This window comes from Pyrus communis, chromosome 6 (assembly GCF_963583255.1).
Source record: "Pyrus communis chromosome 6, drPyrComm1.1, whole genome shotgun sequence".
NCBI lineage: Eukaryota > Viridiplantae > Streptophyta > Magnoliopsida > Rosales > Rosaceae > Pyrus > Pyrus communis.
Window position 1 is genome coordinate 18,090,250 of NC_084808.1, and position 26,706 is coordinate 18,116,955.

At 40.1% G+C, this 26,706-nt stretch overlaps 3 protein-coding genes across 3 annotated transcripts in view; 1 reads left to right on the forward strand and 2 right to left on the reverse strand.

Moving 5' to 3' along the window:
- Positions 1-214: 214 nt before the first annotated feature.
- LOC137736517 (probable ATP-dependent DNA helicase CHR12) lies at positions 215-8,753 on the reverse strand. Its single transcript, XM_068475777.1, has 12 exons — positions 8,355-8,753; positions 7,865-8,024; positions 7,143-7,207; positions 6,725-6,913; positions 6,105-6,254; positions 5,285-5,641; positions 4,468-4,727; positions 4,104-4,319; positions 2,834-3,041; positions 2,593-2,746; positions 1,767-2,369; positions 215-1,338 (listed from the first exon to the last, which is right to left on the reverse strand). Exons 1-12 carry the CDS (start codon positions 8,529-8,531, stop codon positions 626-628), a joined length of 3,252 nt encoding a protein of 1,083 aa, XP_068331878.1. The 5' UTR covers positions 8,532-8,753; the 3' UTR covers positions 215-625.
- Positions 8,754-9,339: 586 nt separating this feature from the next.
- On the reverse strand, positions 9,340-13,421 carry LOC137737747 (uncharacterized). Its single transcript, XM_068477300.1, has 11 exons — positions 13,142-13,421; positions 12,995-13,042; positions 12,436-12,600; positions 12,289-12,355; positions 11,947-12,011; positions 11,756-11,834; positions 11,511-11,629; positions 11,287-11,366; positions 10,324-10,393; positions 10,144-10,221; positions 9,340-10,046 (listed from the first exon to the last, which is right to left on the reverse strand). Exons 1-11 carry the CDS (start codon positions 13,346-13,348, stop codon positions 9,981-9,983), a joined length of 1,044 nt encoding a protein of 347 aa, XP_068333401.1. The 5' UTR covers positions 13,349-13,421; the 3' UTR covers positions 9,340-9,980.
- A 12,149-nt stretch (positions 13,422-25,570) lies between these two features.
- Positions 25,571-26,706, forward strand: part of LOC137736150 (protein phosphatase 2C 70-like) — a 5,751-nt gene continuing 4,615 nt past the window's right edge. Inside the window, exon 1 of the mRNA XM_068475476.1 lies at positions 25,571-25,643. Coding sequence (XP_068331577.1) covers positions 25,571-25,643 — 73 coding nt within the window. The remainder of the gene's footprint in view (positions 25,644-26,706) is intronic.

A 26,706-nucleotide genomic window follows, 5' to 3' on the forward strand; every position in this document is an offset into this window, starting at 1 on the left:
AGCGCTTTGCTCGAATTTATTTTGTTAAAAAAAGGTTAAGCATCTGATAGGTCCTCCAAACAAACGTTTCCGACCTACAAGCATTTTTAACCGTATCAGCTGTAAAAGCCATCAGAAGCATTTTCTTTTGTAAAAACGCTTTTAACACTTCTAGAAGCAGTCACAATTTCAAGAAATCCATACAAAAAGAAGAAAAGTTTACGAACTTTACGAGCAAGAACTTTCTTGTTAAATAACTTCAAAGAAACAGATGCAACTTATTCTTAAAAACACTCCAAATAATTGCAAACCAAAAAGATTATTAATTTATACATTTCCCTACCGTTATTCTTCTTTGATACAAGTGGTGCAGACATCTTAGATTCATTATCCTACCACAATGCCTACTGAGCCCGACAATGAGATCGGAAGGTGCTATCGATAAAGTTCGCGTTGCTGCTCTAACTGCCAGACTTCGCACAACCAGCAGAATGTACGGAGGTTAAGTCAACATCAAGCATTTGCTGCGCTGAGATGTAAAGGATCAGCAGAAAGCTGATCAATGCTGAAGACCATGTACAAGACCAGCAGCCACAATCATGCTCAGGTAAGAAGTCATGAGGGGTTCGCTGCTGAGCTAATTCGATTAAGCCCATCCATTACCTCTTACATTGGAATTTTGCCCTCTACCATCGGAGGAGGAACCTGGGTTAACATAGCTTGATCTCTTTTTTCGATGTATCTTGAATGTCAAGATAGGCCCATTCAAACCACTTCCTCCAGCTGCATGACTTTCATGTTTCTCTACTTCCAGCTCTTCAGACTTCTGTCTCTTCAAGCCTGGGGTCAACTCATAGGTATCTTCACTTGCTCCCTCTTTTGCCAACGGAACATTGTGAATCAATTTCGCAACTTTTTCCTCTGTTCCTGCATTACCACTAACTAATTCAACGCTATCTGATTGAACATGATTTCTCTTTGTTCCTCTTCCTGAAAGCTTCGACATGTCTGCTCCATTTTCTACAGCTTTCATCCACTGTAAATCACTAAGGCCATCAGAATAAGACTGTACTGCCTTTCTCCTGCGCTTTCCCGTGATGCTGCCACTATGAAAGCCTTTGGTAGCAGTTTGCTTATCAGGTGTTGAATATGCCCACTCGGGAACCTCATGGTCTTCCATAAGGCGAGATCTGTAGTTCTCCTTTCGCCTTCTCTCCTCATCCATTTTCTCAAACATCCAGAACTCTTCTTCTGATCTGGCAGCAAGGCGGTTGATCTCTCGCTCGCTTGGTACATCTGTCCCAAGTGATCTTGTACCCTTGCGCATGATTTCCTCCAACAGCTCTCTTCTGTCCTGAGCTGCAAACACAACGTATATCTTTTGTCAGAATACAGCCGTAGTGGAGCGCAAAATAAAGAAAATGTGTTCATCTTAACCATGCAAGATACAAGACATCTCTTCCATTCAATCTCTGATGTAGACGTGGTGTTACTTTACTGTGAGTGGGGGGAAAAAGTTTTGATCTTGTGGTTTATGCAGGGTCAATAGCAAGCCCAAGATCGATAATAGTTGTGACTCAATGCAGCACTTCTAATTTGCTTCTATCATTGACTTGGGAACGACATGCATGCGTATTAAGAAACCAGATTTGTATGAACGTGATGCATGTGTAGAGAGCATGTGCAGGCAAAGTAATGAAGCAGTGAATAAAACCTCATTCTTACTAGAAGTAATGACATCATAACAAAAAAAAATAATAATGGCATGAAACTGAAGTGCAACCAACCTGTGGAAGTTGTATTAAATAGTCCGGCCTGGATGACCTTGGCATCTATGCCCATCTTCTCTTTAGCACGCTCTAAAATTACTTCTTCGATTGATCCAACACTAACCAACACAAATACCCTAACTTCTTTCTTTTGACCTATACGATGGGCCCGGTCCTCCGCCTGTTGGTCCATTTGTGGATTCCAATCACTGTCGAAAATTATTACCGTATCAGCAGTTTGTAAGTTCAAACCAAGGCCTCCAGCACGAGTGCTCAAGAGAAACATGAAGAAAGGAGAATCTGGAGCGTTGAATTTCTTTAGCAGAGTCCCCCTTTCCTCAGTTTTTGTTGAACCATCCAGTCGAAGATACTTAAAGTCGTGAAGTTGCAAATAAATTTCAAGAATGTCCATGAGACGAGTCATTTGTGAAAAAAGCAGGATTCTGTGCCCCGCTTTGTGGAGTTTTGGGAGTAGACGATCAAGTAGTTCAAACTTTCCTGATGCTCTGATGATCTCCTCCCTGCGCCACATGTTATAATCTCCCACAAAAAGGTATGGGTGGTTACAACACTTCCTGAGCTGCATTGTCAGGTTCTGCAAGCTCTTTGATTTTCCAGAACCTAAAAACAAGTTCTCATCAATAAATTATGACAGAACAAATAATCATTGCAATTTTAGACTGCTTTTTAAGGACGTTAACTGTCACAATGTTTCAACTAATTTCAGGTAAGAAGAATGGCGAACTGCATGAACAGTAATGCAATATAGAAGATTTCCAGGAAAAGTAAGGGGGATAGGGTTGATATCAGATATGCAGATCTATCATGGAGGAAAGGAACAAACCATTATCGAGCCCAACCCTGCCCACATCTGTAACTTGTTGATAATATACTTTCTGCCATGCTGACATGTCACTTTTCAGTATGACTTGAGATTTTCCAGGAAGGAACTTCTCCACCTCATCTTTTTTCCTCCTCAGTATGAAGGGCCGTATAACCTACATCATAAAGAAATTTTAATCTTTTTTTTTTTTTTTTTTAAAAGTCCACAACCAAAATAAACAGAAACTGCGAGCAAGACCCACTTGATGTAGACGGCGAATGATCAATAGCTGTTCTTCATCAGTAAGGGTAATACTGCCCCGATCCGCAAAAGGTGCATTAAACCATTCCTCAAAATTTTGAACTGAATTAAAAATGTGTGGGAGAAGGAAATTAAGCAGGGACCACAACTCCTGCAAGCTATTCTGTATTGGGGTACCAGTCAACAGAAGTCTTCGTCGCATATCATAACTGTGTCCAATTAAAAAAATTAATAAAGCCTTCATATTATAAAAAATAAAAACTAGGAAAAAAAGAAACCAGCAAATGTTGACCCAAAACACTTTTCAAAAACTCAAAAGGATAATCGACCATAAAAATTATGGACCACAATTCGTTTATGTGTTTGATAATGTAGCAAAATAGGCAATAACTTGCAGTTGATCTTCATAAAAACTCAAACACTATTGAAACTATATGCAAACTTGAAACACACAAACAGAATTTTGAAACTCCATGGACCTTTATAACTAATCAGTGTATCAAGACTTAGTTCAAAACTTCAAATATTGGACCGACTTTCTTTTACCTCTGAACAGAGAAAAGTCCTTTGCAAAGTAAGCAGTCTCAATCTTCACATTTCATCGGTGTAAGGAGCCTAGGAAGTGGGGACAAAAACTAGGAAAGACCCTCGGAGAAAATTCACATTGGTATTATTAGATTTGCTCATTAAAATCATATGGTGACACAACAGAGGGCAATCACCAATTTAGAGAGGTTTAGGACTGCTCTGGCTGGCTGCCATCAGATACATTTAAGATTCTTACGTGATCTGCAAGATAAACTCGTTCCTTTCTTTGTTTCGTCGGAAGTACATTGAATGGTCTAAATCTAATTTTACAACCAACCTTTGACCTTAAGCACAAATGTATTATTACAGAGTTAAGAAGATTTTTTGGGTTTCCTATTCATCTTTAAAGTTTGTTCACCCAAAGGTAGGAAATAAACAGCTTTTTCTGGTCATAGCAGGAAATAAACAGCTATACTGCAGCTTTCTGCCTATCCAAAAACAAAAATTAATAAATCCTACTTATAAAACTATTAAACTACACAAGGAGTGAACAAGATGACCACAACTTGGAAAGCAAAAACATAAAATGAAGCATTAAAGCAAGTGTTCTCTCACACTTAAAGGGGGGTGATAACAAGGTTAAAAAGAAGCCCTATTGAATTCGCTAAAAATGGAAAGAAGAAACATAGACCTATAATAAAACATCAAAAGAAAATAGGCCTCTATTGGCATGTAGCACATACCCTGCAAGTGTTTGTGCAAGAGCACACTCATGATTCTTCAACCTATGCCCTTCATCAACAATCAAGTAGTACCAGTTGATTTTTTTCAAAAATTGTTTATCCCTCATGATAAGGTCATAATGTGTGATCAACACATTAAATTTTCCTTCCCCTGATAATTCTTCCCTCATTGCCTTTCTTTCGTCTTGACGTCCATCATAAAGAATAGCAGCAATACTGGTCAAGAAGAAAATACATAAAATGATCTGTCATAATTCTTCTTTCATGCTATTACGTATGTAGGTAGGTACATATTACATATATACATGGGGGAGGAGAGAGGGAGAGAGAGAGAGAGAGATGTTTAAAGACCCTGTACATGTACCTAGGAGCCCATGTTGCGAATTCATTAACCCAATTTGGTAATACGGCCTTCGGAGCCACTATCAAGTGGGGTCCAGTGACACCCTTGTTTTCAATGAGATATGCAATCAATGATATAGTTTGTATGGTTTTACCCAATCCCATCTCGTCAGCCAAAATACCATTTAGATTGTTATTGAACAAGGAAACCATCCATTGTAGGCCCTCAACCTGGTAAGACCTTAGTTCTCCACCTTGAAGCATGGAGGGTTGCTCAGTCACCTGTTGGATTTAATTATTAGTAAATCCTCTGCTCCAGAGCACTCAGCAATTCCAACACTGTCACAAATAAGCTTTTAAAAAGCTTTCAAACAGATCACATAGAATATGAGGCAAATGGACCCACCCCTTATACTGGAATTAATTCATACGCATAATCCACCCACCTGTATACCTATATGTATAATAGCCAAGAAAATAATAATAAAAGCATGTTTGAAGGCCAAGGAAATTCCCAAAGAAGGCTCAATCCCCTTAAGACAAAGAACGCAAATGCCAGTCTTATAGAATAAGTAACATAAGGTATTGTGCTCATTTGATTAACACGAGCTTTCTTAAATTCATAAATTTCACAAAAAGAACTTCCACATGAGTGATCTGTGGCTTAATTTAATGCTAAGACCTAGGAAGCCCAAATTTTAGCTGTCAAGGTCTGATACCAATACCATTCAAGGAAGTAGTTAAAACAAATAAATCATAAATGTCAAATTGTACAACAGAATATAAATGGAGTGAAAAAATAAAACTATGATGGCATAGAATAACACTTTATCTTTTACCTGTTCCTCAATAGAATGGATGGCTGAGTTATACTGCCGCTGACCTTTAAGCAAGTCACTACTGTCATCATTACAATCAGAATCAATGAGGTCCACATCTTCTTCCAACTCTGTCAAATCACCTTCAGAGTCTTTCATTTCTTCAGTACCCTCTGAATGCTTAAAATCTTTCTGCCGCTGAACAGCAGCTCCCAAATTAACGAGGAGTTTATTTGTTTCTTCAAGAAGTATTGTTAGCCTTTCATTCTTGCTCTCCTTTACCATTCTCATGTATGCTTCCTGATCATCAGCCTTTAAGGCCTGGAACCTCAATTTCTCAGCCCTTGTGGCTCGTTGTCTTTGCTTTCCATGCCAACTCTGTCAAAATAAGATAATGATAAAATGATTGGGCTCACACGTGACCCCTTTTGCTTATGGGATCCTCCTTTAAAGCATCTCTGATACATATGTATACATATAATATAGGTGTGTGTGTGTGTACAGTCATTGTCACCTACTCCTCAGGGAGCATGAAAATTTATGCCTGCGAACTATTGGATCACAATCCAACGGCTAACATACATTCAAAAAAGAAAAGTACTTTATCAGGATTCAATTATCAGTCGCCCGATCTCAATCTAATGGTGTTATGGTGAGCATGGATATTGTGCCTCGTCATCATTGAGTAGGAGATCAAGATTGTGTGAGCAATATGGACTGATCCTTGGTCTCTTCCAAATTAAGTATGAACATCTTTGATGAGTTTATCCCATACATTTAAACAGAGACATTACAGGTGAAGAGAAAAAAAGTAATAGTTATGAAAAGACAAAAAGCATACCAGGACATGATCATTCCTCTGTTTCCGACGTTTCATAGAAGCCTGAATTTGCAATTGGTATTCACGAACAGCATTAAGTATTTCTGTAAAGAATTTTCTTTTCCTAGTCTCAATGTTGTTCTTCTCCTCCTCTTCTAACCTTGACAGGCGCTGCATCAAAGATATGTTACTGTATCAGCAGCTTTCAGGATGCACTGATGCATTTAACACGTATTCACTTAGATCGTCCCACTGATTATTAGTCTCTTTCAAGAACATATAAAAATTATGATATGCCTCAGATTTTATAGCCTTTCTTCTCTATAAAACAAAAACCCCACATTTACTCGTTATCAACACCAAAAGAAGGTAGCCTAAAAAACAAGGATAGCAATTTTAGGACTTCTCTTTTAGCCATATGCACTCCTAACTGATTAATTTAAAATTCTTCTGCACTCGCAGGAGGAGTGCTGAAGGCTAAAAGAGGAGTGTCAAAATTACTAGCCAAATACAATCAATCAAAGAATTCCACTGTGCCACCCGATTCTGTCAATACAAGTTACTCTAAAACCCCAGATTTTCATTATCCCCCTTCTAAGTGTGACCATTTCAAATAAGTAATGCATGTATTAGTATATAACCTCAGCATCTCGTTTCTTCCTGAACTGATCATCGGCCTCCATGGCAAAAGCATCTCCAACACCGTACAGTGGACTGCGCAATCGCATCATGCCCCAGTCAAACAATGTTTTGTCAGGATGCTCACAATGCATACGGAGTGAGTATTCTGAACTCACTTCAGAGTGGACCTTCTTTTGCAATTCTGCAAGCTGCTAGAAAGAAGTCCTTGCCAACAAGGACATGCATGTCATCCATCGGTACCAGAACATATAAAACATAAAACTCTCCATAACAATCACAATAATAACTCTTTTTGTTGTATATTTTTAGAAAATGGCAAATGCTAATGAGTACATAAAAGTGTGACTCAAAGGCAAAAACGGAAAAGTGTCTTTCTGAAAGGGAATTTTCAAAACAATATCAGTACATCAAGTTTACCTTTAGCCCATAGAGTTCGAGCAAGCACTTTGTCTGCAGGTCCTCTCCTCTACTTGAAGGTAATTCTGATTCAAAATCAGTGGTAAGTAAGGCTAGACAATAATTGTACAACATAAAAACACTAACGAGACTCCAAAAGCAGTTGACAACACTATTCATAGTGTTGAAATAATAAATTCTGGCTGACCATTGAATTAAGTAATTACAGATTAAAACATGGCCCCAAGGATGCAAAAACGATGTGGTCTTCAAATTAAGAGCAATACAGCTTAGAAGACAAGACCACTATGGTTCTTTTGCAAGAAAAAAATGCAGAGCAAAGACCTAGTCAAACCTGACCTTGATCCTCTTCAGCAAAGGCGGTGAGGACTAAAGGTCACATTATAATCAAATCCGTAACTTTTGCACCTACTCTAAAATGAGGGTGAGAGGACAGAAGACAACCAGACCAATCATTAAAAAAAAAAAAAAAAAAAAAATTAGCTTTTCCTTCTCTTTTTTTCTCTCTTTCCTTCACGTTGTTTGAACATAGTTGAATGTGCAGAAATTTCCGATACAACAACTGGGAGCCTATTGATAACATTATATCGCCGCTCTACCAAACATACAAAAGTGTTCTTGGACGCTGAATATATTCATAAAGTTTAGCAGGAATGGCAAATGAGCAAAAGAATGTGAAACACTAGGTGATTAGTTCTCATGAAATTGTAAAAGTTAGTCACCTTCAAGTTCGGTTAACCGATGCTGAATGTGGCTTTCATAACGTTTTTCTTTCGATTCTATTAATGCAGCACCCGACGTGAAATTTTGACGTTGTTCCAAAAGTGCATCTCCAAGGTCTGCTAATAAATCTTCTCCTGCAGCAGAACTATCAGGGCCATCCTGCAAGCATTACGTATCTCAAAGTCAATAAATTTCGAATCAACAAAGCAAAACTATAAAAGACAAACAAAAAAGCTGCAACAAACCCTCTTACACCTCCAGTGAAGAAATTCAATTGAATTAAAACATAAAGGTCGAAACTTTTCCTACCAAATCTCATACTCCACAACCTTCACCAAAATCCCAAAATCGAAATGAAGCCAAACCGCCAATTCACACAAAGAACCAACCCAGGATGCCAAATTGACAAGAACCCAAGAACCAAAACCGACCCAAAACCCCAAAACTCAAAACTAGGAAAAACCAAAAGGGAGTGGGAAGAAACCGTACCAAACCCTCGTCACCGTCGAGAGGGGCATCCGGGGCGGCGGCGTAGATGTTGGAAACGACGTTGAATAAGTCGGGGGGGAGGGGGAGGTTGCGGAAGAGGAAGTTGAGGGCGCAGATCAGGGACTTGGTCTTGTGGACATGGTCGAGGCTGGCGCTGCTGCTGTCCAGCTCGGCCATTGGAGACCTTGGCGGGAGAGAAAGACCGCACAGAACCCCTCCCAAAACGATCTGATTTCAAACGGTCACTTTTTGAATTGAATTATTTTTGGGTTTAATCTGTGATGTTGCTTTACAAATATCACACGCTCTCTCACTCTCTCTCTCTCTCTCTCTCTGTTTATCGGATCACTTGGGTGATTGCCTTCGTTTCGGCGTTCGGGTGGGTTTTGTCGCCCTCTTTTTTTCTCTTTGCGTTTTATTGGAAAAATCAGGACCGAATTATTATATTTGTGGTGTTGCCTAACAGGGCTCTATTTTTCGTGAATGGCGAAATTACCCCTGTGCGGATGAGAAATAGGGACCGTCCACTGTTATACCGGTTGTGCCCTTTGCTAGTCTCGTTTGTTGGTCTTTTTATTTCATAGGATTGTATTGGGTTAAGTATATTTGCATCCAACTAATTTTTTTTCATAGGATTGTTTTTTCACTTAAAGGACTTGGAGATTTAATTTTAACAATTGGAGTCACGAAGATTGCTTGCCATTTCAATTAAGGATGACGCATTTAAATCACAAACATGAATTCAACGTTTTTATCATGTGATAAACACGTGAAGTGGCAAAATCAACCTATTCAATTTTCTTTGTTTGCATAGAGTGTGTATGGATCTGTTTTAGTTCTTTATGCACCTATACTGTTAACCAAAACGACTTTCCCCATAACAATTATTTTTCCAAATTGTAACCATCCAAATTGATCGGTTTTGTTCAGTATGATAGGTTAGTCGTTTTGGTTTTTATTCGATAAATTTTTTTAATATTTTCCATTTTCATATCCGAACTAATAAGCCAAGTCACCTCTATTTGGTAGATGTGAATTAGTTTTGGCTACGACAGCCTCATTTGCACTCAAGTTCGAATCTCAATAGTCTATAGATTAGACTAATTCAAAGAATCGTATCGTTAACCAAAAAACCCATCCATATTTGGTTATTGGCTTTCTAAAGTTTTCAATACAGTTTTTTCATATATGTTTTCAGCCCCATAAAAAATTGTCTACCTTACATGTTTACAAGAAGAAAACAATGAGCTGGTGCTCCGAAATTTACCAGCTGCGCTCGATCCACCTACTCAAGGCGCCAATACAAAAACTCTTCAATATTCACCCGGATTACAACATCAATTAAGTTTTTTAGCAGACTTTCCTTCCAACCTTGCAGCTTCATTTAGATCACAAATTGTCCGCTTAATCACGCAGCTTAAGGTTGAGCAGCTTGTGGACTAGTTGGGCAGAAACAAATGAACAAAAAGGACGAGGATAATCTTCTGCCGCATAATTGCTATTCCCGCCTTCAATGATGTTAGAAGCAAAGTTATGAATCGGAAGAATCATGACTTGATTTCGGATTCCCAGTGATCTTGGCAACTGTGGAAGTTCCTAATGTCCTCCAATTAGTGAACTTTAATGCTAAATTCTCTTCAATGCTCGGCTGATTGGTTCTTGGAAATACTGAAGAGATATGAGAATGGCTTCCTGCCCATGAAGAAGCAAATTAAGCAAATAATAACACAGTTTTTTTTCAATAAGTTTTCATAAATGCATAGAAGAGCAAAGAGTATGCCATAAGTACCTCAGTTCGAATTGTTCGACTCCCCTGATGTGGGCATGTGTTCAAATACAAATCAAATACCTCTCGCACATTTTTTGCCTTCAAAAAGATCCAACAAAAATTGAATACACCTCCCCTAAGTTGTGAAAACCAAAGCCCTGATCAATTCACAATATCACGCCAAAGCCCTAGGAACAATACCTTTAAGTTAGCATCCTCTTCAACGCTCTCTTCCAACCCAGCAAGTCCACCAAAAGCAATCAATAGATGCCTGCCAAAATATTCATTCAGTCAATTAACAAGTATCTAATTTCACATTTGCCTCATGCTCAAAAAGTTTCATAATATAGTTGGAAGTAGTAATACTAGAAAGATATTAAGTGTCGAAAACTAAAAATCAAAGGAAATCTGCTATATTTCTCAAAAAACTGAAGATAAAAAAAGGGTGGTGCTATCCACACACACCCTTTTTTACCTTTCATACGCCCCTCCCAGTTTCCAGCCATCAGATCGAATGAATTAAAGAAGATCAATGGACAAAAATTAACAAGTGTTAGGGGTAAAAAGGGGTGTGTGAATAGCATTACCCTAAAAAAAAGTCAAAATACCCATGATGTTTTAAACACAACCGAATACAGTCAACTATTCAAATAAAAAAAAATATGACTGGAAGCTTGTCAGTAATTGTCTTATGTACAATTTTCATTTTCTGTTTAATGCAACTTTACGGATAAAATATTGTAATAGAGATGAAATGGTTGTCCTCAGGCCAATCTCTGAGAAGGGCGCCAGGCAACCTTACTTAACCAGAAAACTAAAGAACCCACATAAGGTAACAATTTAAGCATCTACAGAAAAGAAATGGAAGGAGGAAGGGGGCGGAAGGGCATCGTGTTATATTCTACATATCCCTAAAAAGAATGTGCATCTAGAATGAGGTTAACAGATTGAAAGAAGTTGAAATTCCATCCCGGGTACATCAAGAGCCTGCCCAATAACTAAGCAATCTAGTCAATGAATACAAACTACAATAGGCATCTATCAAATTACAACATACAGAAACACAGCTGCCTTCAGTAGCTACCAGTTACCCAGAGAATGCAAAATGCACAGCATCTAATGAACACAATGTTATTAATGGTTAGTACGTTCAGAGAAAAGTACCTGAAAGTAGGTACAGTGAGCTCAGAGGAATTAATAATCTGACCGTGCTCTGAGGTACCAATTGAATGGTCATAGCCACCCTGTGATTTTATAACAAAGTTGATAAAGAAACACCATATCTGAATGATTAACAAGAAACCATGTATTTACAGGAAGGGGTCTGGGATGGAGAGAGAGAGAGAGAGAGAGAGAGAGAGAGGATCATAGGGTCAATGCATGAGTACCTTGTATGGGCATTCATTCATGACTGAAGTAATATTAGAAGCATAGCGCACTTTGTACCCCCAATATGTTCCTGCTTCTTCCCTAGGCCTGGAGGATGAGACAACCTGGCGTGATATATCTAGATCAATGCAATAGAAAGAAGCCAATACCCACGTAAGATTCATAGTCAATAGCAAAGCCTCCATTAATGGTTGAGAAAGAAAACAGAAAAGGCCAAAAAACAAATTCAGGACAGATTCATTACCAGCATCCAAGTTCCAACTGGCTCCCATAGCCACAGTAACTCTTGTTCCAGGATCAAGTACTTGATCAACAATGACATTCTGCATATTTCATCACTAAATCAACCAATGGCCAAGTCTTGAGAGGTGAAGGCGAGGAAGAAACTATCAAGCAATAACCCTTGTTACTGTAAACTAGAATTGGAGGAAGTACCTTACTCAAGCCCACATCAACTAGTGTTCCCACAAGGTTGGGAGGTCTTTCTTTCAATGTGACACCTATACATTTATCGCACACTCTCAAAGTTATGGCCATATGTCTAAAGACTCGGAACAGAAAGCACAAACAACCAAACAAAACTACATAGTACAATCCCATCATCCCATGTATAGTCGGAAGTCTGAACCATTTCATTTATCATGTTGGTTCTTGTTTAATATCTTGAAAATTGTCATCGTGGGTATACGCAAATATAGTCAGACAAGTTTTTGTCTTCCAGAAAAGTCATTATTTCAATATCACAAGAAGTCTTAAAATCCACCCATTGCACCTTACCTTCCCGAAACGGACCCCATTCATGTTTGCGCAGATGGTGCGGAGCATCAAGCGGGGGTAACATGCCCTGTCAAAGCAATGTAAGTCGAGGTATAAGCTGAAAATCAACAACAACAACATCGTATGACATATGATCGAGGAACTCACCACAAATCTTAGGCTGTTGTGTTTTGGAAATAGAGCTTTTCTCAAATACTGAGGTGTCTCAAGGTACCTCAAGATTCGTACAAGAAAAGCAGCACCGCTTTCATTCTCATCTGAATCAGCTTGTGGAAATGAAGCAGACTCACTCTTATTGTCAAATATCACCACCTGTTTATACAATAATCAACTACAAAGTAAACAAATATGATCATTTATACATCAACTGATATAACTAGGGGCCCGTTTGGGATTGCTTCTATAGAAACCGCTAATGCTCGCGAGCGCTTTTGTTAAAAGTGCTTTCATTTATAAACAAGTTGAAATTTTTGTTAAAAATCCAAGTGAATTTCCACCTCGAAAGTGCTCCTGAAGAAGCATTTCACAGGTACTTCTCCAGAAAGCGTCCTCTGAGCCACAAGCACTACTAAATTTTTCCACCAAACGTATACAGAAGCACTTTTCGCAGTCAAGAAGCGCTAGTATCCCTTACCGAAGCAATCCAAACAGAAACCTCAAATTTTGATAATCATAGTTCAAATAAACAAGTATTAAAGAAAGAAACCTCGTCGATTCGGAAAATCGTCGCGGCACGAGCAATCTGACTGGCCAACTGAGAAGTATTTGGTAATAAACATAATTAATTAATTAGAAAAAATGAAGGGGAAGTGAAACGAGAGCAATTATCTGTTTGGATGGAGAGAAAATATACTCGGGTGGCGAGTTCGAGGGATTGAGTGTTGTCGATGATTGAACCGGGGACGGCTACGCTCACGGAAGGTATCACGGCGGGTCGGTCGAATTTGTGCTTCTTCTTCTTCTTATCTTTCTGATGAGGGTCGCCATTCACAGCGTCGACTTTGTTCTCTTCTGGTTGTGCTTCTGCTTCTGATTCGGCTCTCTTCTTCTTCTTCCCCATTTCTGTTCGACGTGGTCCTTACCAAAGCCTTTACGAGGGTTTTTGAGAGTTTAGGGTTTTTGGTCCAGAAAAAATAAATTTGTAAAAAGAGTTTGGGTAAATGGGAAATTCATAAATCTCGTTTGGACTACTGTAACCCCTTTTAGAGAATGTTTGATTAGTAGTACTTTTAAAATTGCTGAAACACTTCTGGTGAAAATATTTTTTGAATCAATTCTTATTAAAAATGCAAATGAATCATAAAAAAACACTTGAATAGCTTCCTACAAAAAGCACATAATTGGTGTTTTTTTACAGGAAGCACTTCAAATGCTTTTGAAAGTCAAAATATTTTTCTTAAAAACGCTTTCAATCATTTAAGTGCACTTCCAAACGAATTTAAGTTATTTTGGAGTAGGTGGTGTGATTAAGAATTTCTTTGGTTCTTGGCAAGTGCAAGGGCTGGTTTAGCATTGCAAAAATTATTTTAAAAGCAGTTTTTTATAAAAGATGAGGCTAAAACAGAAAGTTCTACATCTGCTTTTAAAAACAGCGTTTTTTTCATAGCACGGCAACCTCAAATTAGATCTTTAAGTGCTAACTTCAGCCGTGGTGAGGTTCTCCTTGTAAAATTTGGGGCATATTCTTGGGTCTGCAACTAGTTTGGAACAAAGGGATTCTTTTGACTTTTGGTGGAATCTAATTAAGCTCTCGTTGTCTACCTGATCTTGAGAGGTGTGAGCGACAACCATCTTCTTGGTAAATTGGTGTAGGCTTGCCATGAGTTGTTATGCATGAATTAAACTGTGTATCAATCTTGTTTATCGTAAAATAAATTTTGTAGTTGATGAACGGGCTAACTTGAGTTTATCACATTCTCTTAGTCCGATTTGTTTTGAACAAGCTCTTATCTCTTGCCAACACCTTCTAGTGACAAATGTTGTTGAACCTCTAGGCCTCATGATGTTTTATTATAGTTTATCTTTGTTGGTCATTTAGCCCCATTGTTAACCCAAAAACAAAGTCAGAGTTTAAGTGCTAGTTTGGGATTGCTATGCTTAGGAAAAAAAAATAATATTTTTGCGATGCTTTAAACTGTGAAATGAAGTAGGTAAGTGTTTGATAAATGATAGTTATAAAAATGCTTTTAGTAAAAAAACAGTGTTTTAGTATGTGTTGAACTTTTATGTAAACTTATGTGCCTTCATAAAATGACAAAAAAAGGCATGATAAAAACAAGAATGGTGAACAAAATATATGTGATGTCACGACCCCTAGTGTAACAACAAACACACATTTAACTTTGAAATTGCACATTAGTGGCAATGAGCGTTTGTACTTTTATTCACGGATATGTTTTTCTTGTAAACTTAAAGAAGAAACGTTGAATCCCACGTCAAAAACCTTAACATTATATTTGGATGAAGAAATTTAAGATTACTTAAGAATTTTAGAATGATGGTAGTTGAAATAACAAGATTTTATTTTCTAGAATTTGTGAATTTTCTTATTTGGTTAACCCAAAAGAACAACGGAATTGAATATGGGATTTGTTATTTTTAAACTCTCAATCATAGAAATTGGGAAATGACACCTATTTACATGGAATTTAAACTTGGAAATTGGAGGTCCCAAATTCCAAGTTTTTTTTTCTATGCAGAAATTCTAAATTTCTATGTTTATGAAGTCAAACAAAGGAATTGGTGCATATCAATTTGTAAATTCTGACTTTTATCTAAATTATAAGTTTATTTCCCTCGTTCAAACATAATGTAAGCGTTAAAAGCGTCACATAACAGTATATAATAGACTCCCAGGATGGGTGACCCATTGGGAAGTTCTCGTCTGAGTTCCCAGAAACAAAATCATGAGAACGTAGTTGGGGCCCAAAGAGGACAATATCGTGCTACGGTGGTGGAGCGGGCCCGAAAAATGGTCTCCCGGACCTGGATGTGACATAAAGGCCATATAGAAAATATTGGCGATATACCTTTCTATATAATATTAGCATGTAAATAATATTGGCGATATACCTTTCTGTATAAGGTGTCAAATATTACACCTTAGGTACATTTTCCATCTATATTCAATTTTCTTTTTATAAATTATAACCATTTTATTTTATTTTTTTATAAATTAAAATCATTTTTTGCATTTCTGTCCACACCTCACCACCAAGCATTCATCTTAAAATTACTTGTTCTTGCTTAATCCAGTTTGGAAGAAGAAACGTTGTGTTTCTTAATACATTCAAGAATGTCTAAGGCAGCTGCATCTTTCACCACAAATCCTCCCAATTCGGTAATAAACAAATTACAACTATTTCAGAATACAGTATTACTTCTTAGATAATACTTAAGTTCTCGCTAATGAGTACCTTATGTACTCACTTTTAAATCCAATAAAAAATAGCCGCATGTTTCTTGTTTTTCAAAGCTCAAGAAAAATAAAAAATGTGTCCATTATTTTTTAAAATAATAAAATATGTGGTACAATATCATTGGCCAAATCAAAAGTTGAGTAGTCACCAAGTGAGTACCTAAATATTATTCTTAATTCTAATGGTTAATAGATGTTGATTTTTTTTGTTTGTTATTTTTTTTTTTTTTTTTGATTTCTTAATGAAAGCGAAGAGTGCATGCATATTGCATATATAAATTTGGCATTTGAGGCACATGATAAATGTTTTGGAGGCTCTCTCAGAAGTTGGACTATTCATGAATCATATTTGTCACTTCATATTTTTTATACAATATTTTATAAAGTTGACATGAAAATTGACGTTAATTGTGAAGTAACAAAGAGTCATTAGAGAGTCACATTTTAAAAGTTTCCTTAGCATTTCTTTATATGCAAATGTTTTTCTCGCAATATTTACGTAGATATCATTGTTATACATTAAGTTTTATGTAACCACTGCGAAACGTAAAATTTAATTTAATGTTTATTACTATATATATCTGATTTAAAAGAACACACGTAGCTCCCATATATTTTTATTTTTCAGTTAATTTGACTCTACTCATGTCAGTGTGATAACACTTTATTAACTTGACCTATATACCCGACCACGTAGAATGACACACCCCGACCGAGATCAGGGCGTGCTGGCCGTCACGCGAAGGTGACGTAACCATGTGCGCGTGCGGAAGCTAATGAGAAGGTAATATAAAAGTACGAATAGTTAAAAACCTAATAACATACAAAGTACTAGTGTATGTGAGACACAATTCAGAGCAAGTCTACAACAGTCCAAAAGGAAAAGATACGACATATGTACACCCGAAGGTGACCCTACAATGGTGAGTGTCTGTCAGAAATTGCCGGGACGCCCTCTGGGATAAACCACCGAACTTGCTAGACCACTAGAACCTGGAGGGGCGCAAAAACAAAAGCGTGAGTGGGCAAAAACAAAGTTCTTTGAAAACTCTTTAGCAAAATACATTCTAACCCCTCGCCGTAAAACCTGTATACTTCCCAGAAAATGAACATATATACGTATGTATAGATATGTCAATCATGCTCCATGATATGCCATTCATGCTCACATTATGCCACAACAGAATCTCATAATCAAATATAAATGCTCAAGCATAATTCACATCGATAACATAAAAATCTGGCAGCCGGGAGTCACCTAACGTGACATGTACCGCTGCCTATAGAGCTCCAATCTCAACTCAACATCTGAATCTGCACACAAGTCGGAGCCACCTAACGTGGTCTGTACGACAAGACTGGGTGTAATATATACGCTCTAGTGCTACGATCACGTGAAGACTGTGCGAATAATCGCGGGTCACCTACGAGTCGGAGCCACCTAATGTGGTCTGCACGACAAGGCTTGCACCTAACTTGGATCCAAGGCGAGCGTGTGGTGCTGGTGAACATACACGTGAAGGACTCTGCCCCTCTCTGGGCGGGAGCACTAACACCGGGGGTGCAGATATGAGCTCTCTAAACATTTCAACTACTATTGCATAATAAACAGGAATGCATAACCACCTGAATACCGCTTACCTGGCACTTACCTGTGCATCCACAGCACCAAATACACATGTATATATGTATGTATGTCACAAATAATACATGCAATGATGCGTAAACAACATTCATATAATGCATGGCATAAAACACATAACCTTTTCTATTTAATTTCTGGGAATTAATATGTATATAGGTATATACGGAAAACAAAAGCCCACTCACTGATAATTAGAAGGGTCGTAGCCCCCCTGCCTCGAGTGCGTACGCTCGTCTTCGGAAAACGAATCACCTATACGCGACAAAGTTACGAAAACATTAATTTAAAAGCACCTAAACAACTTCTCGTAATAACTTCTCATACATTGCTCAAATTGGACAATTGAATATACCAATGTGATCTACACAACCTCAGGATCACACCCATATTTTTAGAAAAAATTTTGGACCACGCACGCGCCCCCACGCGCCTGAACAGCCACGGACCTACGCGCCCCCACGCGCGGCCCACGTGCACTGCACACTGACGGCGTCAGTTGACGCCGTCAGGAATATTCCGTTAACTGACGGAATATTCCGTCAAATCTAACCGGATTCTGTCACTGCCGTTAGGAATATTCCGTTAGACTTAACGGAATATTCTCCTTTCTTCTCCGGCGAACCTCCGGCGCCGGCGACGGCGCCGGAAAACTGGGTAATTTTTAAACCTTGTTTTCTCCTTCGTTTTTCAACCAAATTTCACGTTCTTTATACCAAAATGAAGCCTAGGACTAGTAGAACAACGTTAGACTAGTTTTAAGGCCTAAAAATTACACGATCATACCTGCAACAACGATCAAAGTTCGGCCAACTTTGAACCTAGCCTTCCCGACGTCCAAATTTGTCCAACGAACTACTCCGAGGCTCCTTGGGACCTCACAAACACATCTACAAGCTTAGAAATTCCAAAAACAAGCTAGTTTAGGTTTGCATGAACAGTGTTCAAATCGGACCTCGTGATATCGACGTGAAAATGGTGTTTTCCTTACCTGAAAATGGCACCACTGGACTCCTCTCAGCTCCACGAACACGATGGTAGTCTTGGTTTTTCGATTGGTGAAGTATTGAGTAAGTTTGTGTGTATGTCCGTGTGTTGAAGAAGGAAGAAGAAGAGAGGACTCGGGGAGAGTGAGAGAGAGAGAGAGAAAGAAAGAAAGGAGAGACAGAGAAGAGACAGGAATGAGGGAAAAGAGGGAGGGAATCCCGGGAGAGTGAAACGAGGTGTATGAGTGTGTGTGTGGTCCTACACACCACACCATACTACACAAAACTAATCTGATAAAAACGAATTAGGGGGTAAAATCGTAATTTCCCATGTACGTTAAAATGAAATTTGGGACGGGATTTTACAACCTACCCTCCTTAATAGAATTTCGTCCCGAAATTCAAAATAACTAATTACACCCCTAACGGTCAAAGAACAATCTAGGATACAAATCCCTCATCCTATTTTCTGTCTCCCATGTCGCTTCTTCAACCGAGTGATTCCTCCACAGAACTTTCACCAAATTCACCGTCTTGTTCCTCAGAACCTTTTCTTTCCAATCCAAGATCGTTAACGGTTCCTCGTCGTACGTCAAATCTGGATTTATCTCTAACGGTTGAGGAGGTATCACATGCAATGGATCAGCAACGTAATGTCGGAGCATAGACACGTGAAAAACGTTATGCACTTTAGCCAACTCCGAAGGCAACTCCAACCTGTAAGCTACCTCACCAACTCTTTCTGTGACTATGTACGGTCCGATGTACCTGGGACTCAACTTCCCCTTCTTTCCAAACCGTACAACACCTCTCCACGGTGAAAGCTTCAGAAATACCCAATCTCCGACTTCATACGTTCTGTCCGTAGCATGTCGATCTGCTAAACTTTTCTGCCTGTCCTGAGCTGCTTTCAGGTTAGACCTAATTACCTGAACATTTTGAGTAGTTTCCTCGACAATCTCCGGACCTACCAAGACTCTTTCGCCAACTTCTGACCAACATAACGGAGTGCGACAAGATCTACCATACAAAGCCTCAAATGGCGCCATGCCAATGCTCGAATGGAAACTGTTGTTGTAAGCAAATTCCATCAAATCTAATCGCTGGTGCCAAGCATCACTGAACTGTAACACCGAAGCTCGCAGCATATCTTCCAAAGTCTGAATAGTTCTCTCAGACTGTCCGTCCGTCTGTGGATGATATGCCGTACTGTAGAGTAGTCTCGTACCCAAAGCTTCTTGAAAAGCTACCCAAAACTTCGATGTGAATCGTGGATCACGATCCGAGACAATACTTACAGGGACACCATGGTACTTCACAACCTTTGAAATAAACAGCTCTGCTAATCGGCTCAAAGAGTACTTCTCTCTCACTGGAATGAAATGTGCCGATTTAGTGAGCCGATCAACGATCACCCAAATGCCATCAAAGCCATTATGTGTACGCGGCAACTTGTACACAAAATCCATAGTGATATTTTCCCACTTCCACTCTGGAACGGGAAGCGGCTGTAACAATCCAAACGGCTTCTTTCTTTCTGCTTTAACCTGTTGACAAACAGCGCAACTACTCACATACTCAGCTATCTCCCTTTTTATACCCGGCCAATAGTAAAATGGTCGAATAGTATGATACATTTTAGTTGCCCCTGGGTGCATGGCATAAGCCGAGATATGTGCTTCATCTAGAATTTCCTTTTTCAGCTCCACATTACTAGGCACGAACATTCTACCTTCTAACATCAACATGCCATCAGAATCACGAACTCTGAGATCTCGCCTCCTTCCTTGATCTCGAGCTCGAATTAGTTCTTGAATCTTTTCATCAGCTACCTGAGCTTCAAGCACCCGATCCACCAAGATTGGTCTAACTTGAAAATTAGCAAGTAATGCCATTTCTCGATCTTCTGCTTCTAACCTTACTCCCGTAGCACGCAAGTCAACCAAAAGAGGAATACGACTAGCGTACAGCGCATTGATACGACCATGTGACTTCCTGCTAAGTGCATCGGCTACTACGTTCGCACGACCAGGGTGATAATCAATCGTGCAATCGTAATCGCTGAGCAACTCCAACCACCTCCGTTGACGAAGATTAAGTTCCTTCTGGGTGAAGAGATACTGAAGACTCTTGTGATCTGTGAAGATCCTACACTTCTCTCCGTAAAGATAATGTCTCCACAACTTCAACGCAAAGATAATAGCAGCCAACTCCAAATCATGTGTAGGGTAATTCATCTCATGGGTTTTCAACTGCCGTGAAGCATAAGCAATCACCCTACCATGCTGCATCAATACACATCCCAGACCATTCAAAGAAGCATCACTATAAACCTCAAAATCACCACTATCGTCCGGGAGTGCCAACACAGGTGCATTAGTAAGACAATGCTTCAACTGCTGGAAACTCTGCTCACACTTATCATTCCACTCAAACTTAACGTCTTTCCTTGTTAACCTCGTCAGTGGCAAGGCAATCACCGAAAAATCCTTAACGAATCTCCTATAATATCCCGCCAAACCAATGAAACTTCTCACCTCAGTGACGGTTCGTGGTTGCTCCCAACTTTCCACAGCTGCAACCTTTTGAGGATCAACCAGAATACCTTGAGCAGAAATGATATGCCCCAAAAACGCGACTTGATCTAACCAGAACTGGCACTTGCTAAACTTAGCATACAATTGGTGTTCCCTCAACCTTTTCAACACCAAAGTAAGATGTCGGACATGCTCCGCTTTGGATTTAGAATACACCAGAATATCGTCAATGAAGACAATAACAAATCTATCCAGGTAAGGCTGAAATACCCGGTTCATTAAATCCATAAAGGCTGCTGGTGCATTCGTCAACCCAAATGGCATAACCAGAAACTCGTAATGACCGTAACGAGTCCTGAACGCCGTCTTAGGAACATCATCCCTACTAATCTTCAGCTGATAGTACCCAGACCTCAAGTCTATCTTAGAAAATACACAAGCACCTCTCAGCTGATCAAACAAATCGTCAATACGAGGCAATGGATAACGGTTTTTAATCGTCACCCGATTCAATTGCCTGTAGTCGATACACAGCCTCAAAGTCCCATCTTTCTTTTTCACAAACAACACTGGAGCGCCCCAAGGTGAAGTACTAGGCTGAATAAATCCCTTATCCACTAATTCCTGTAACTGCACTTTCAATTCCCTTAACTCAGCAGGAGCCATACGATAAGGAGTTAAAGAAATAGGATTTGTACCTGGAAGCAACTCAACAGTGAAATCCACATCTCGATCTGGGGGTAAACCAGGTAAATCTTCAGGAAAAACATCAGGGAAGTGTCTAACCACTCTCACATCCTCAATTCTGCTAGGAACGGCCTCTTCTAGCACCACATGAGCTAGATATCCCTGACAACCTTTAGTCAACAACTTCTTTGCTCGCAAAGCCGAAATAACACCATGTCTTACTCCACTTTGCTCACCCACAAAAGTAACCTCAGGTATTCCAGGACGGTGAAACGTAACTACTTTCCCGTAACAATCAATGTTGGCACGATAGAAGTGCAACCAATCATTGCCCAAAATCACATCAAAATCGACAATATCTAACGGGATAAGATCAGCGGGCATAACAACACCCTCTACTATCACTGGACATCCTGGGTACTTACAATCTACAACACATCTCTCTCCTCTAGGCATAGCGAATTCTAAATCGTACCCTAGAGGTGTGGGGCGAGGTTGCGTTACTTGAGCAAATGTATGAGAAATAACGGAATGTGTAGCTCCACAATCAATTAAGACTCTAGCAAAATAACCAAGAATGTTTAACGTACCCATAATCAAGTCCGGGTTGTTCTGAGCATCCTGCAGGGAAATATTGTGAATACGTCCCTGGCCCTGCTGTCGTCCGCCACGACCTCTGCTCGCTTGAACACCACGACCTTGAGCTCCACGCCCCTGACTGGGCTGACCCATCTGTCTCGAAGACCCTGCGCTACTAGTAGCATTCTCACCCTGCTGATATTGTCCTCCTTGGTACCACTGAGAACCACCTATCGGAGCTGGAGGATACGGCATGTAGTTGCTGGGGTACGAGGGATAACCACCTTGTGAATACGGGTCCTGGGGGTACTGATACGGTCCCGGAGCATAGGGAACAACATCACCCTGATAGTGATAGGCACCACCTCTACCTGCTTGACCATAATTACTCGGACCTTGGATTTGTCGAATTGGTGCAGGTGGCGGCATAAAGGTCTGCTGTGGCTTCTGCTGCTGACCCTGGGGACAATTCACCGCTATATGTCCCATCTGTCCACATGTGAAACAAACACCGCTGCCACGTCTGCACTCGCCGAAATGTCGGTTATTACACCTACGGCAAAATGGAACTCGGTTTCGACCACCATCACCATGTCTCTGGCCTCGAGCACTTCCATAAAACCTACCTCCACGTCCTTGTCCAGAGGCACTGAAACCACCGCTAGACGAACTCGAACTGGCACCACCCCTTTTAAAGTTCTGAGTTTGGCGAGGCCCAAGCGACACTTGACTTTTCCCTCTGTCGTCTTTCTTTTCGTCACTGTCACTAGACATATTCTCAGAGTCCTCTATCCTCAACAGTATCTCATAAAAATCCTGGTAGGACTCACAGTGAGTAGTAGTGGCCATAGAACGCCATCTCTTTCTAGTGCCCAAGCGAAAACGACGAAGCATCTCCGCCGGATTACCAGCGACATCAGGATAGTAACGAGATAAATCGGTGAACTTACGATAATACTCGTTAGCCGTCATCTTTCGCTGTTTCAATTCAGTGAATTCCTGTTTCTTACGGTCGATATACTCAGGGGGTACAAATCTCCTTTGAAACACGTCCTTGAAAACATTCCAATCGGTCCTCTGAGCTGGAGTCAACCTACGAAGTTCTTGTTCCCACCAAGCTGCAGACTCCATCTCCAGAAACCAAGAAGTTGTCTCAACCCACCTATCCATAGGAAGGTTCCCCTGGTTATGCAACACACGAAAAGTCTTCTCTATGTGTTCCAACCAACGTTCTGCGCCTTCGTGACCCTCATTACCTTTAAACTTATCCAACTTCAGGTTATACATAGTCTCCAGAGGAGTCCTCTGGGGAGGGCGCATCACTGTTTGAAGGGCTGTAGCAATCACTTCCCCCAACTGAGTAAGATCAGGAAAACTAGACTCATCTGAGCGACGTGGTTCCCGACGAGGCGGCATGATTCTGACAGAAGACACCAACTATTAGAATACTCACAAAGACACAGGACTGCCAAACCTAGGCTCTGATACCAAGCTGACACACCCCGACCGAGATCAGGGCGTGCTGGCCGTCACGCGAAGGTGACGTAACCATGTGCGCGTGCGGAAGCTAATGAGAAGGTAATATAAAAGTACGAATAGTTAAAAACCTAATAACATACAAAGTACTAGTGTATGTGAGACACAATTCAGAGCAAGTCTACAACAGTCCAAAAGGAAAAGATACGACATATGTACACCCGAAGGTGACCCTACAATGGTGAGTGTCTGTCAGAAATTGCCGGGACGCCCTCTGGGATAAACCACCGAACTTGCTAGACCACTAGAACCTGGAGGGGCGCAAAAACAAAAGCGTGAGTGGGCAAAAACAAAGTTCTTTGAAAACTCTTTAGCAAAATACATTCTAACCCCTCGCCGTAAAACCTGTATACTTCCCAGAAAATGAACATATATACGTATGTATAGATATGTCAATCATGCTCCATGATATGCCATTCATGCTCACATTATGCCACAACAGAATCTCATAATCAAATATAAATGCTCAAGCATAATTCACATCGATAACATAAAAATCTGGCAGCCGGGAGTCACCTAACGTGACATGTACCGCTGCCTATAGAGCTCCAATCTCAACTCAACATCTGAATCTGCACACAAGTCGGAGCCACCTAACGTGGTCTGTACGACAAGACTGGGTGTAATATATACGCTCTAGTGCTACGATCACGTGAAGACTGTGCGAATAATCGCGGGTCACCTACGAGTCGGAGCCACCTAATGTGGTCTGCACGACAAGGCTTGCACCTAACTTGGATCCAAGGCGAGCGTGTGGTGCTGGTGAACATACACGTGAAGGACTCTGCCCCTCTCTGGGCGGGAGCACTAACACCGGGGGTGCAGATATGAGCTCTCTAAACATTTCAACTACTATTGCATAATAAACAGGAATGCATAACCACCTGAATACCGCTTACCTGGCACTTACCTGTGCATCCACAGCACCAAATACACATGTATATATGTATGTATGTCACAAATAATACATGCAATGATGCGTAAACAACATTCATATAATGCATGGCATAAAACACATAACCTTTTCTATTTAATTTCTGGGAATTAATATGTATATAGGTATATACGGAAAACAAAAGCCCACTCACTGATAATTAGAAGGGTCGTAGCCCCCCTGCCTCGAGTGCGTACGCTCGTCTTCGGAAAACGAATCACCTATACGCGACAAAGTTACGAAAACATTAATTTAAAAGCACCTAAACAACTTCTCGTAATAACTTCTCATACATTGCTCAAATTGGACAATTGAATATACCAATGTGATCTACACAACCTCAGGATCACACCCATATTTTTAGAAAAATTTTTGGACCACGCACGCGCCCCCACGCGCCTGAACAGCCACGGACCTACGCGCCCCCACGCGCGGCCCACGTGCACTGCACACTGACGGCGTCAGTTGACGCCGTCAGGAATATTCCGTTAACTGACGGAATATTCCGTCAAATCTAACCGGATTCTGTCACTGCCGTTAGGAATATTCCGTTAGACTTAACGGAATATTCTCCTTTCTTCTCCGGCGAACCTCCGGCGCCGGCGACGGCGCCGGAAAACTGGGTAATTTTTAAACCTTGTTTTCTCCTTCGTTTTTCAACCAAATTTCACGTTCTTTATACCAAAATGAAGCCTAGGACTAGTAGAACAACGTTAGACTAGTTTTAAGGCCTAAAAATTACACGATCATACCTGCAACAACGATCAAAGTTCGGCCAACTTTGAACCTAGCCTTCCCGACGTCCAAATTTGTCCAACGAACTACTCCGAGGCTCCTTGGGACCTCACAAACACATCTACAAGCTTAGAAATTCCAAAAACAAGCTAGTTTAGGTTTGCATGAACAGTGTTCAAATCGGACCTCGTGATATCGACGTGAAAATGGTGTTTTCCTTACCTGAAAATGGCACCACTGGACTCCTCTCAGCTCCACGAACACGATGGTAGTCTTGGTTTTTCGATTGGTGAAGTATTGAGTAAGTTTGTGTGTATGTCCGTGTGTTGAAGAAGGAAGAAGAAGAGAGGACTCGGGGAGAGTGAGAGAGAGAGAGAGAAAGAAAGAAAGGAGAGACAGAGAAGAGACAGGAATGAGGGAAAAGAGGGAGGGAATCCCGGGAGAGTGAAACGAGGTGTATGAGTGTGTGTGTGGTCCTACACACCACACCATACTACACAAAACTAATCTGATAAAAACGAATTAGGGGGTAAAATCGTAATTTCCCATGTACGTTAAAATGAAATTTGGGACGGGATGTTACATAGAAACTCTGTCAACAATCAATTGTCTTGTGATTTAGGTTGAAATACTTTTAGTTGAACCCAAATTGGTCCAAAGCAGGCAAGTGTGGGTGTGAAATAAGGAGGCTTGGTAAACTGACACCTCTGCCACTTATCCCCCACGGGCCCTTCCCACTCACATTCCTTTCCGTGTGACAAAATCAAATACCATGCACATGCATTCTTTATTTTAACTATTATTTATTTGCCATTCAATATTAATGTTCTAAAAAAACGGTCTAGGCGACCGTTTAGGCGCTGGACGGTAGTGACCTAAGACGTTTTCTTGCAATCGGTTGAAAAAATCGGTTGGGCTCTAAGCGGCCCTAGACGGCTCTAGGCAGCGCCTAAGCGGGCTAGGTGGCTAGGAGGTTTTTTTTTTTTTTTTTTTTTTTGAAATTAAAAAAAAAAAATCCTATCTACATTACTATATTTCCATATTTTCCTCCTATTTTGCATTTTATGTGGTTTTAAATTATGAACTTATTATACATGTGTTATTTTATAATACTCCTCACTATGATTCTATTGGCATATATGCTTAATGTGTTTTTAAATTTTGGACTTGTTGGATACTCTTTTTGCATTTTATTATTTTTTTATTATCTTATCAATGAATTTCATACAAGTTTAATTTTTTGTAAGTGTCAATATACACTTATTTACAAGATATACAAGAAATTTACATAAATCCGCTTAGGCCCCCACCTTGACCCAGCCTAGCCTCCTAGCCGCTAAGCGCTATCCCGCAACCTAATTAAC